Raw genomic sequence first — 13,965 nt, 5'->3', positions numbered from 1 at the left:
GCCTGGATGGAACTGGAGCTGGTGCTCCCAAGTAAAGTATTCCAAGAATGGAAAAACAAACACCACATGTACTCACTATTGGTTCATTGGAATTAACCAATCAGCACTCACAAGTATGTATAAGAAGTAAAACTCATGGGAAATCATGCAGGTGGGAGAGGGGAGGGAGGATGGGTGAAATTACATCGAATGGGTACAATGTACACTATCTGGGTGATAGACACACTTACAGCTTTGACTCAAGCTGTACAAAAGCAATCTATGTAACCAAAACATTTGTACCCCCATAATATTCTGAAATAAAATAGATAATACCCGTATACAGTATACCCTTGCAACACAATACAAAATTCAAAGGCACAGAGGGATATATGGTAACAATGGGTTCTTATTCCTACCCTTATTTTGCAGCTACCCAAATCCTTTCTGTTGAGACAACCACCACTACTAGTACCTTGTAAATCATTCCAGAAATGTTCTATCCAATATGTTCTTTTTTCTAAAATAGATATGCAACTTGTACACAAATAGTATACAAAATATGTTATTTAGCAACCTGACTTTTTTGCTAAACAGTATTTGGGAGATCAGTCCCTATTCATGCATATAGAGCTCTCTTTATTTTTATTAATGTCTGAAGAGTATTCTGTAATTTATTTAATCAATCCTGAACACATGAATATTTAATGTATTTCTCATTTTTGACAATGCTACAATGAATATTTTATGCAAGTATCATTTCTTACATTGCAAAAATATACTTAAGATATATTCCTAAAAGTGGAATTGAGTAAAAGGGCATGTGCCTTTTAACATTTTATTGAAACAGCTAAATTGTTCTCCATAGGGGTTGTACCAATTTATACTCCTACCTAAAACGCACGAGATCACCAATGAGTTTGATTTTATTTCTATACTCTCATCAAACAATGTCATAAAAAATGTTTTATCTTTGTGAATTGGTAAAAAATTATATCATGTTGCATTTTAATTTGCATTTCTATTATTATGATTAGATTTAGAATCTTTTCATGTGTTTCAGGAACCAACTGTAATTCTTTTATCTGCGGTTGTTCTGTTCATATCCTTTACCTGTTTCTCTAATGAGCTGGGGTTTCCCCTTATGAAATTGTAGGAGCTCTGTATCTATGAGAAAAATTAACCATTTGTCTGCAAGATGCATGTATTTCCTCCAGTTTCATACTGTTTGCCTTTGCAATAATATTTGATTTGTAAGTATGATTTGATTTTCTCAATCTTTTGCTTTTATAGCTTCTGAGTTTATTTTATAAACTCATCCATGGCTTCTATCTATGGGGAATTATTGGCTCCAGGAGCCCTTGGAGGATACCAAGACCTACAGATTCTCAAGTCCCTTATATCAAATGGTATAGTATTTGCATATATGAACATCCTCCTCAATACTTTAAAATATCTTTAGATTATATAATACCTAATACAATGTAAGCTATATAAATAGCTGCTATATTTTATTTTTATTGTTGTATTTTTTTTAATTATTATTATTTTTCTCCCCAGATATTTTAAATTCATGGTTGGTTGAATCTGCAGATGTGGAATACACAGAAAGAAGGACTTAGAAAGGTCTTCTCTGCTTGGAGAGTAGAAGAAGAAATCCATTCTTCTTAATTCTTTTAGTATCTCTGGTTATTTTTCAAAGTTTAAATCTTTGAAGCACCAGCATTTATTCTGGTGTACAGTAAGAGTTGGCATTCAACTTTCTTGTTTTCCATATGGCTATCCAGTTGTCACAATACTTTTTATTGAATAATTTATCCTTTCCCCACTGATCTGAAATGCCAGCTTTATTATGTACAAAATCCCCATATTATTATATTTGGATCTATTTCTTGACTTTCTGTTGATCTGATAAATCAATAAGCAAATACCACAGACTATTTTAATTACTGTAACTGAATAATATGTTTTCCTATCTGGTAGGGCTAGTTCTCTTCATTATTTCATTTCTAGAATTTTCCTGGCTGTTCTTTAGGAACTTAGAATTGTGTTATATTTGTGAATTAACTTGTGAAAAATTTATACTATTAAGATGCTGAAGCTTCCCATCCATGGATGTTGTATACTTCTCCATTTGGTTCTAGTCTATTACCTCTCCCCTTCTTTAGATGAGCCTCTGTAACATTTTAAAGTTTTTTTTTCCGTATAGATCTTCCTTTACTACATTTACCCCCTAGAGTTAGGTATGTATTCTTATCTCAGTAATGTTATCACATATACGTCTAATTTCTAAACAGACATGGCAATAAAAATTGTAAGTTATGGTTTTAGGTATAAAGTCACTTATTTCTGTTTTGGTTTTGGTTAAGTACCCAGCTCTTAAAACTCAGCAAACTCAGGATTGAAAAATTCACTAAGACTATAGTCATACAACATACCTCTTTTTAACTCCAGCTAAGAAATATTTTTTCCCTCAAATGTTTTAGAATGAAAATAGAACTCATTAGATTTTTAGAAATCTCTGCACCATGTTAGGTTCATCCTCAATTCTGGGAGTTCATAGATTCTAGTGATGTTATACTACATACTAAAGTTTTTGTTAAACAACAAACACAAAACTTACCTCCTAAATTCATTCCAGCTTGAAGACATTTCTGAAGTCTGCAGGCAGGACAATTCTTTCTTCGAATCTTATCAATGATGCAATCATTCCTTCCAGCACATAAATAGTTGTGTTGCCCTGATTAAAATAATAGAAAAACAATTGTTAAAAAAACTATTATACTAAAATAAAATACTAATATGTATAATAATAATACAAAACTTCTTCTTTCTTGCCATGACATCTCTTTTTCAAAAAAGTAGAAGGAAAACACGACTTACAGATAGTAAAGACAAGGAGATGGTCAGCTTAATGCAGCTGAGACTTTATGTTACATAGGTTAACACTATATTTATTTCCAAACAGATTCTCATATAAGTAGAGACACCTTTCCCCATTGTTTAAAGTTTTGGATAGCTGCATGGCTTCAGGCAATGGTGCAAATTTCACGCAGGCATCACAACAGAACCATCTAAACAAAGGCTCCACTGCAGCCGTTTAATGCCTGCCCACCCACCATTTACACGTGCGACTTCACTAGGAAGACTTTCAAATTATACAATTGGAAATGCTTAACTATTTCATTCTGTAAACAAACCTGGAACTAAAAAAAAAAAAAAATTCAGATGTAGGCAATGCATAGGCTGAGTAGCATTTACTGGCAAATATGAAATTGTAGCCTACCTCCATTATTTATTCAAAAATAGTTCCCAAACATGCACTAGGTACCAGGCACTACTAGGAGCACCTGAGATGCAGCAATGGCCAAGACAGACAACAGTCTCTGCTCTTGTTAATTTTCATTCAATTTGGGGGAGACAGATGAGGGGATCAGGAAAATTACACAAAATGGTAGACGGCAATGAAGTGCCAGGGAGAAAAAGGAACGGAAGGGGTACATAATAGGATGGAGGTAGGAGAGGGTATTGAAATTTTAGACCACACGGGTTGGGCCTCATGGGAAGATGATTTTAAATAAAGTCTAAAGATGCTTTGGTATAACTGTGTGGACATTGGATGGAGAAAATAAACCAGGTAGAGGGAAAAGCAAATGAGGGAGGACAAGGGTGAGGCGGGACACTTGGCATGTTTTAGGAACAGCGAGGATACCAGAGTGAATAAGCAGAGAAGAGTAAGTAGAGAGTGAGAAAAGATAAGGATAAAGAGCCGATGTGAGCCAGATCTCGTGGGGTTTTGGAGGTCACATTCATGACTTTGGCCTTTACTCTGAGATGGGAAGCCACCAGCCTAGAGGGCTTTGAGCACAGAAGTCACCTGATGTGCTTTACTTTTCACAGCATCCCTCTGGCTGCTGTGTTGAAAACTGACTGCAGCAGACCAAGGACAGAAGCAGGGAGACCAGGGGTGGGAGGCAATTATTACCAGCTAGGGTAGGGATGAGAGTGGCTGGGTCAGTATAGTAGCAGTGACAGTGATGAGAAGTGGATAGACCCAACTTGTACTCTGAAAGCAGAGCTGCTAGGATTTGCTGGTAGACCAGAGGAAAGGGGGAATTAAGGAAGCACTAAAATTCTTGGGCTAAACACATACAAAAATGGAACTACCATTAATTAAAAAGGGGGAAGTTCTTGGGGAATCACCCCAGCTCAGTCTCAGACATGCTAAGTCGGGAACATGCATCCAAGTGGAGGTGTTGGCAGTTAGAGCCACAGACTCAGGGTTAGGAGGAGGGCTGGGCTGGAGATGTAATCAGTTGACGGAAGTTATTTTAAGCCATGAGACTGGGTGAGGTCATGTGGTGGGTAAGCGTAGACTGGAGAGAGAAATCAGGACTGAGTCACAGGGCCCTGCAAATACGCAAAGAAGAAGGGGGTCCTGCTGATAACCGTAGCGTACGGAAGAGGCTCCAAGGCACTTTCTCTAGCCCAGTACCGCCATGTCCATGTGGCTGAGAATTACTAAGCAAATTACAGCAAATACTCAATAAAAATAATGTGCACTGCTTAATGTAATTGAACTAATTTAATCTAGAGCACATTCTCTGTAACATTATAGTCAATCTTAGTAATAATAATAACAATAAAATAATGGTAATAGAATACAGAACTCTATCAAAGTGAAGACATGAAACTCCACCATTATAGTAATCCAATGCCTTTTTCAAAAAAAATTGAAGGCTCTTAATGAATATAGGTAGGTGTAGATAATTACACAATGGCAATCAATATCCACAGTTAAGATGGTAACTGATTAATATAACATTTCATGATGCTGTACAATATTATAGAGAAGAAGTACCCAGTTTTGAAGTAAAATTGCAAGGCCATATTGTGGTAGTATCTTATTTAAGCTCTACAATAGCCCTATGACACAGGGGAGAAAAATATCATTATTGCTATTGTTCACAAGACGAAACTCACGATAGAACTGGTAAAGTGAATTACCAAAAAGGTGTCACTTTGTGGAAGCAGAATCCAGGAAGTCTGTTAATATTGCTATGTAACAAGGCCATAGGGTTTTCTAAACACCAATTTGCCAAATAGTTTACTGGTGGTCTAATGGGACACTAAAAGTGCTCTTTGGAAATGAGAAGCAGAGGAATATTCTTTGAGTGAACAATTTACTAGCCAGCATCTCCATTGGCGGTTTGCACTCTGTGCCTTTTGGATGGTATGAGATTGAATACAGAACCACAGATTTCATCTATAACACACACTGAACTGAATAAACTGTGAAGTCCAAAGAAATAGCTAAATACAATTTTGTTCAACAAAATTCAACAAGTACTTATGGGTAATCTCCAATGTGTGCAAGGCCACAAAAAATTTGCATCTGGAGTTGGTCTGATGTAGTCTAAGGTTTTCTTTCACTTTTATGAATTCATAATAAATGGAACTAAGACTTTTAGATTATAGGCATACAAAAATGCATAAGAAATAGCCACTGTCTTGCACACACACTGGAAGATTCTCTTCTCTGGGTATTCAAAAGCCAAGACTTCTAAAAGTTGGAACTGTTCTATAAGGAGTTTTTAAAAATAAATACCCCATAAATCCTACACATTATATATATCACATCACTATGTACTCCATAAATGTACAATCATTTGTACAACTGTACATATGTACAATTATTATGTGTCAATTAAAAAAGAGAAAATAGATTATATCAAGAAAGAAGAGAAAGAACGAAAGAGGAGAGGGGAGGGGAGGGGAGGGGAGGGGAGGGGAGGGGAGGGGAGGGGAGGGGAGGGGAGGGGAGGGGAGGGGAGGGGAGGGGAGAGGAGAGGAGGGGAGAGGAGAGGAGAGGAGAGGAGAGGAGAGGAGAGGAGAGGAGAGGAGAGGAGAGGAGAGGAGAGGAGAGGAGAGGAGAGGAGAGGAGAGGAGAGGAGAGGAGAGGAGAGGAGAGGAGAGGAGAGGAGAGGAGAGGAGAGGAGAGGAGAGGAGAGGAGAGGAGAGGAGAAGTCAGTTAGTCCATGTTACTGTAACAACTAGAAAATGATTTCCTTCCTGGTACAACATTTCACCTTCCACAAACAGGACAGGAGAGCTGCAACGTACTGTCGCAGACATGTCATAATAGTTTTCAGACAACTTCATCATTTATATTTTTAATTGTGGAAACATTAAAGATCTTAATTGTACCTGTACAACTATGGAATGTGTGTCTCATCCTTTAATCTGTATTAAAACACCCATCACAACAAAAACAAGAAAATGCATCTAGAAAACATGAAAAGCATCCGGTCATGTCCATTTTCAACACTGTGCTCTCCTGGTGTTAAGAAAGCAAATCCAGAATATGTCACAACTTAGGCTTTTTGGGATAAAGGATTTTTATTATAATGCTCGTGTACGGCAGACAGCCCAGAATGCTGGGGAGCAGACAGTGGAAGCCTTGAATGACAAGCTCAGGAACTCAGATTTTATTCAGCAGGCGACAGGATGTCACTGCAGATTCTTGCTGAGACAATGTGAGCTCCAGAGCTGTGTTTCAGAAATGCGAGTCTGAAGATTATGCAATAGGTAGGTGGAATGGGAGTAGGGGACACTATTAACAGTCCACTGGAAAGTTCTCAGAGATGGCCCCTATGCAAATTAGGAGCAATTTACTAGTTAGAATATGTAGCCACAGGAATAATCCTGTGGTTAAAAAAAAAAAAATCAGTGGTAAACAAAACAAGGCTTTATTTCTCATTTAAGTTTCACGTCCACTGTGAGGAAAGTTCTAGTTCTAGTCTGGCAGAATAGCTTAAATCATATAAACCCCCCGCAGACAATTATAAACTGTCCACCAAAGGAGTAGGGGGCAGACAGGAAGATTTGAGGATACTGAGGAGTGACCAATGGTAGGCAGAAGCTGTATGAAAATAGACTCTTGAAAAAAAGAAAAGCAGTCTAAAAAAGGTGCATGTTTGGATGGCTTTTTCCCTGCAGGCCTTGGACTCCACACATAGAGCAGGGGGGCTAGAAACCAAGCAAAAAGCCTCAATCTTACTGATCCAAGAAGGCAGAGAACAGACTTGGGGACTGCCAGAACAGCTAGAATTGACGGAGAAAATTCTGGAAAGCCGTGTGTCTGGGTGAAGCAGGGGGGAGAGACAAAAATCTACATATTAACTATCCTCGAATTTTTGGCATGAGACTCCAAAGAGTCTGGGGGGGGGGGTAAAACAGTAACTTAATGCTAAAAACTCTGAGCAGATATGTCAGCTGCTGCCCACCACAGGGGCACAGAGCTGGAATCCCACTAAATTAGGACTCAATAAATACCTCAGGCTTTCCACTGAAATTCCAGAGGGCCCATGCCCTAGCAAAGAAATACTATACCCCACGATTAAGGCATTTAATTCCAGGATTAAAGGCAAAAGCAAAACAGACCTATACTTAAAAAAAAAAGCATAAAGCAAAGGCTCAACAAGTTCAAGGCGATCTGTCAGTAATTTAGAATAAAACCCAATATTCTTCAGAGAAATAGAATCCAGAGTCTCCATCATGTCCAGAATACAATACTAACTATTAGAAATACAAAAAACAAAAGAAGAACCAAAGACTACAGGAAGGCAAGTCGGTAGAAACAAACTCACAGATGACCCACAGGTTAGAATTAGCAGATGAGAATTTTTAAACTGATATGTTAGAATATACAAGAAAAGATGACTAGAAAGAGTGAAGAAATGTGGACTTATCAGGAGAGATTTGGAAACTAAAAACAAAGTAAACATAGGAACAAAAACAGATAGAAATGTGATAGGAAATTTGAAAAGTACATTATATAAAATATTTATTGGTTAGAATTAACAATATATTGGACACTGAATATACTGGATCAATGAAGTTAAACAAATAGAAATACAAATCATCCAAACTAAAGCACAAAGAGAAAAAAATTTAAAAATAAATAAGGCATCAATGCTTGTGGGACAGCATTTGCAATTTAATATGTGTGTAGCTGCAGTACCAAAAGGAGAAGTGAGAGGGAGAATATAAATGATAATTTTTTTTTTTTTTAGCAAAGAGGAAGACAATGTGTAACATCTTTAAAGACTGTCAACCTAGAATTCTAGGTTGAAAAATGTGCAAATGTTTTTCAAAATGAAGGTGAAGAAATTTGGATAAACTAAAGCTAAGATAATTTGTTGCTAGCAGAATCACATTATAACAAATGAAAAAGGAAGTTCTTCAGGCTGAAAGGAAATTAAACCAAATAGAAATTTGGGTATATCAAAAAGGAGAGAATTGCATATGGTAACTATATGGAAAAATTTTAAAGAAATGTTCTTTCTTTTCTTAAACCCTTTAAAAGTCAAATAACTGTTTAAAGTGAATATAATAAAATGTACTATGGGGTTTATAAAATATGTACATACAAAATATCTATCAGCATAGCACTAAGAATAGGATGGGAAATAAATGAAACTCTACTATTGCAAGTTTCTTACACCATACTTGAAATGACAGAAATTCAAGGTAGATTATGATAAGTAAAGAGTAGTCATCCCTTGGTATCCATGGGAGATTGTTCCAGGATCCACCATAGATACCTCCTGGGATGCTCAAGTCCCTTATATAAAATGATGTGTTATTTGCATAAAACCTATGTGTACACCCTTCTGTATACTTTAAATCATAGATTAGTAGATACCTACTACATGTAAATTCTATGTAAAATAGTCATTATAATGTATTGGGTTTTTAAATTTTATTTTTTATTGTTGTATTTTTATTTTTGTTTCTTTGAACATTTTTGATCCATCGTTGGTTGAATTCATGGATGAGGAATCCATGGATATGGAGGGCTGAATGTATATCCTGTAATGGAGCAATGATCTTCTAGCATCAGCATTATCTAAGAATACTGGAAATATAAGTTCAGAGTCCCTACTCCAAACCTAGTAATTCAGAAACTCTGGGATAGAAATCTATATTTTATATAATCATAATTATTATGTACACTAATATTTGAGAAACACTACCATGATATGACCACTAGAATAAAAAAGGTAGATCAGGAGACAGAGGTATAAAATAGAATACTAACAAATAACCCAAACAAGACAGAAAAGGAAAAACAAGTGACTATATAAGAGGCAACAAAAAGAAAATACCAAAATAAAAGATAAAAACTCAAGTACTGTATATCAGTAATTACATTAAATGTAAATGGGTTAAATACTCCAATTAAAAGTCAAAAGTGGTAGACTGGATTAAAAAAGCAAGACTCAAGTTTGTGTTAATATCCATTTTAAACATAAAGGTACAGGCCAGTTAAAGATTAAAGGATGGAAATACGCGCACACACACACACACACACACAAAGCAAACAATAAGCATAAGGAAGCTTTTTCTACATTAATATTAGACAAAGAAAACTTCAAGATGAAAAATATTACCAAAGATAAAAAAATGTCTTTTCATATCAGTCAAATTGAGATAGAACAATCCTAAATATCTATGCATCTAATAGCAGAGCTTCAAAATACATCAAACAAAAATTCATAAAAGACAAAAAGATGAATTCACAATCATCTCTTATCTCAGAAACTAAAGATCACTGGAAGATCTGTAAGTATATAGAGAGTATGAACAATATTATCAAACATTTTGACTTAATTAGCATACAAGTAACATAATTGTAAAACACACATGCTCTTTTCAAGTGCATGTGGAACACTCACTGAGTCAGAATATATCCTGAGCTACAAAACAAGTTTCAAATTTTGAAAGAATGGAAATCATGCATAATGCTTTCTGATCATAAAGTAATTAAATTATAAATCAATAACAAAAAGATCTCTAGAAGAGCCCATGTATCTGAAAATTAAACAACATATCTCTAAATATTTATATGGTCAAAGAAAAAAATCACAATAAGAATTACTAAATATTTCAAATTAAATGATAATGAAAATTCAACTTAGTAAACTTATGAGATACAGCTAAAGCAGTACTTAAACAAAAAAAATTTAGCTTTATAAACTTATATTAGAAAAGAAGAAAAAAAAAGAAGAAAGATTTACAGTTGATGATCTAAGATTTTATCCTAAGTTATAAATGAGAGAAACTAAACCCAAAGTAAATACAAGTAATGAAATAATAATGAGTGGAAATCAATGGTGAAGAAAAAAGATAAACAACAGAGAAAAACCAACAAAGCCAAAAGTTGCTCTTTGTGAAGATGAATAAATTAGGCAAATGCAGACAGGCTGGGAATTCTGTTCTGCAGAATCTGACTTAAGCAATCAAACACTCCAACTCAGAAGGGACAAACTCACTATTCATTGCTCAGATCTAGTGCAATGATCTCATCCAACCACAAGATGGCCAGGAATTGGAATCTTACCTGTGCCCAGAAGACCTGGAGCTGGAAATACAGGGGGAAGCACCCTGGAGACTACCTCAGTGATGGGGACATGAGAAGACAAAATTCAGCCTCCATAAGATAAGTTCCTCCCAGAAGTAATAAACCTTTCACATTACTGCTTTTTTTTTGACAAATTAATTTTAATAGATGAAGATGAGGCTATGTCCATAAATAGCTTAATTTTCTAAAACGTGAATAAGAAGCTGCCAGCATCTTATACATACCCTTTTTGAAGAAAATAAACAGCTATGGGTTATTTCAATAAAAAATGTAATCTAGTTACCACCCCATCCCCAAGTTAAAAACCCCACAACCTATTCTATCAATATGGGTTGCTAATATGCATACATATTCAAGCATTTGTACAAAAAATTGGAAACCAAGTAAATTAAAAGCTTAGGAGGAAATGCAAATTTCTGGACAATTTTCAAATAGATTATAACCATTACTTCACCTTAAAAAATGTAGAGACAGTTCTGTCTAGATGTGTGGTAGCAAGCACTGTAATATATGATACTCCAAAAGGGGGAAAAAATAAACATTTCCAGAAAATGGAAAGAAATAGCTTAAAGTAAATGGGATATGATTTAAACATTTAAAAATATTCATTTAAAACTTTTGGCCAGGTGTGGTGGCTCATGCCTATAATCCTAGCACTCTGGGAGGCCCAGGCGGGAGGATCATTTGAGCTCAGGAGTTCAAGACCAGCCTGAGCAAGAGCGAGACCCCATCTCTACTAAAAATAGAAAGAAATTAGCTGGACAACTAAAAATATATAGAAAAAATTAGCTGGGCACGGTGGCACATGCCTGTAGTCCCAGCTACTCGGGAGGCTGAGGCAGGAAGATCACTTGAGCCCAGGAGTCTGAGGTTGCTGTGAGCTAGGCTGACACCACAGTACTCTAGCCTGGGCAACAGAGTGAGACTCTGTCTCAAAAAAAAAAATTCATCTAAAATAAAGCTTTTGTACAAAATTTACTGCGCCTCCATCCATAGGCACCACGGTACTCTACTGGGCACCTAGGAGAATTATTCTATAAGGTAATGGAGAAAGCAGAGGTGGTATGAACAGCATCCTGCCTGCTACACAGCTGAAATTGAATGAATGTTGGAAGAATGAATGAAGGCATGATTATGGATCAACTAAAATACACCTACGACACACACAGCTTACATGTGCATATAATATACTGTATATAGACAGGAACCCCACAGTAATGAATGTTCACACAAGACTCCTATTGGCTCCTAAGTGGCTGATTTACAAAAGACTCACACATACAATCATTTTTGCCCCGTCTTCAGTATTCTAACTTTTGAACTCCCTACCCCTGCTTTAATTAAGAAAAAGAACTCTGAGGATTTGCAAGGCAACAGTAGATGGTTTTGTGAAAGGCAGAAACTGCTTAAGCCTGGGGCAGAATCCCAAGCAAGGATTCTGGGCTTTCTTGGCATCCAGATCCTAAATACTTTCCCCCCTACAGCCTACATCATTCTCCACTGAAGTTGGTTAGGTTGCCTTAAATCTAAACCTTTACAGAATCATCTAAATGTAAAAGCATCTTGTTTTAAGAATAAAAATGTGTCCAGCAGGGCTCAGGAAACTTCAGTCACTCATGCCTCTGCGTGCACTAGTTCAATGTACCTCCTGCCTGAGGTTGTGGCAGCTTTCTGGACACGAGGCAGCCGTTCTAGAAAATAGAAAGCCTCCAGCGTTAGAATAAATCTGGATCAAGTACCAAGACACTAAGGTCCGTTGGTACAAATGTAACATAAATTCACATACTTATAGAAAGCCAGATATACTCATATAAAAGAGAAAATGGCTTATGGACTTAAAACAATAAAGTTGAGTTCAAAAATACAAAAAAAAAAAAAAATCAAAAGTATCCCTTTTTCTAGTGTTTTAAACTATGATATTGCTTTTAACTCTAGAATTATTTATTTTGTGTTTCAAAGTTAACTTCATTATTTTAAAAGTTACTGAAGTCGATGAAAATTATCTTTTAAAATTTTCAACTACTTTGAAATCAAGAACCAACTTTTTGTTATACTTGGGCTGGCCCCAAATGAGAAAATACAGATTGTGTGATATAAGGGTCTCAGAGTATGAGCAAAAGGACAGTGAGGAACAGGGTCCCAGGCCTAACTCAGTCAATAAGGAACTGAGAGACTCTTGGCCAAGGTGCTGAACATTTCTGAGCCTCGGTGTCTGGATCTATAAAATGGAGATAGGAATGCCTATTTTCTAGGTTGTTATATGAACTCAAATTAAGATATATATATATATAATATATACATATATAAATATAAATATACATTTATAAAAATATAAATATACATATATATCTATCTTGCCATATATATGACAAGAGGCATAAAGCCTGGTCTGAAATAAGAACTGAAAAAAATAAGATGAAATAAAACGGTGGTAGTGGTGTTATCATCCATCGCCTACTTGGTTATTAGGTCACTCTTAAAAAAAAAAGTAGGAATAGAAAATTCAGAGAACAAACACAATCAACTCTTGGTTAAATACAAGTGAGTGAAGAGCTTCCTGTGGGAGCACAATGTCACCATTAAGTTCGGAAGGCCTCTCGACGAAAAGAGCCCACTTGAGACAAGACAAATACTAGTCAGCTCTGATCCCATCTTCAAATCAACTTTCTCTAAAAAGGTGGCAAGGATGTGAGAGTGTTGGACTATATCAGGGTAAACATGGGACAAAAAGCCAGGATTTTCCAATCTGTTTGAAACTCAGCTGAGGATTCTAGACCAGGGCCCAGGACCGTAAGACTGGTGTGAGATGCTGGAAAGTTATAACTTCCCTGTATTGCTGCTCTCAATAGCTCTTGTCTGGTTTTCAATATTACTTGATTTTAAAACTCTCAAAAGTAAGTAGGCACATGTGTTCGGGGCCAGGTGAGGCCGGGAGGCTGAATTCCGCTCTGCCGGAGCCCTGAGGGGAACTGCGCCCCCCAGCGGATGACAGGGTGGAGGTAGCAGATACGTAGAGCCCAGCAGGTTGAGGAGAAAGGCCCTCACAAAGAAGAAAGGAAGGGTCTGTGATTTAAAATGTGTTTCCAGACAATAATTTAATTCCACTCCACAAAGATTTTCAAAGCAACATATAAAGAGAGAAAATACAGTCCACTCCCTCCAAGCCCTTACAGCGGAATAAAGTTGGGGAGCTGAAATGACTGAGAGAAATCACGTGGCATTGATAGGGTGTGACTTTAAAGAAGGAAGTCATCACATCTGAGCTGGGCGGTGAGGAAGCCTTTAGGAAGAAAGCAAGCATCTGACATAAGCCTCAAGGAATGTTTTGGATTTGAAACGTGGAGAGGACAGGTGTATGGGCATCCTGAGCAAAGGACTAGCCCAGGGAAAGGCAGGGACATAGTTAAATGTCCCTGTGAGCCGCCGGGCTGGTTGGCTGCATCTTGGGGAAGTAGGGAACAGAGGAGGAGCAGGCGGTGTCTACACAGTCTGGTGACCCAAGGATGTGCGGGGGGGTGGGGGGGGTGTGCCAGCGCCCCGTGGGCTCCAAAAACACTTTC

At 36.9% G+C, this 13,965-nt stretch overlaps 1 protein-coding gene across 2 annotated transcripts in view; it reads right to left on the bottom strand.

Annotated features, from left to right (window-relative positions):
• Positions 1 to 13,965, bottom strand: part of NR3C2 (nuclear receptor subfamily 3 group C member 2) — a 335,001-nt gene that overhangs the window by 99,370 nt on the left and 221,666 nt on the right. For both annotated transcript variants that reach the window (XM_076010596.1, XM_012783749.3), the window contains exon 4: positions 2,603 to 2,719. In XM_076010596.1, the coding sequence (XP_075866711.1) occupies positions 2,603 to 2,719 (117 nt within the window). The remainder of the gene's footprint in view (positions 1 to 2,602; positions 2,720 to 13,965) is intronic.

Source organism: Microcebus murinus, chromosome 15 (genome assembly GCF_040939455.1).
Source record: "Microcebus murinus isolate Inina chromosome 15, M.murinus_Inina_mat1.0, whole genome shotgun sequence".
Lineage (NCBI taxonomy): Eukaryota > Metazoa > Chordata > Mammalia > Primates > Cheirogaleidae > Microcebus > Microcebus murinus.
This window is presented reverse-complemented; position numbering and strand designations above follow the sequence as displayed.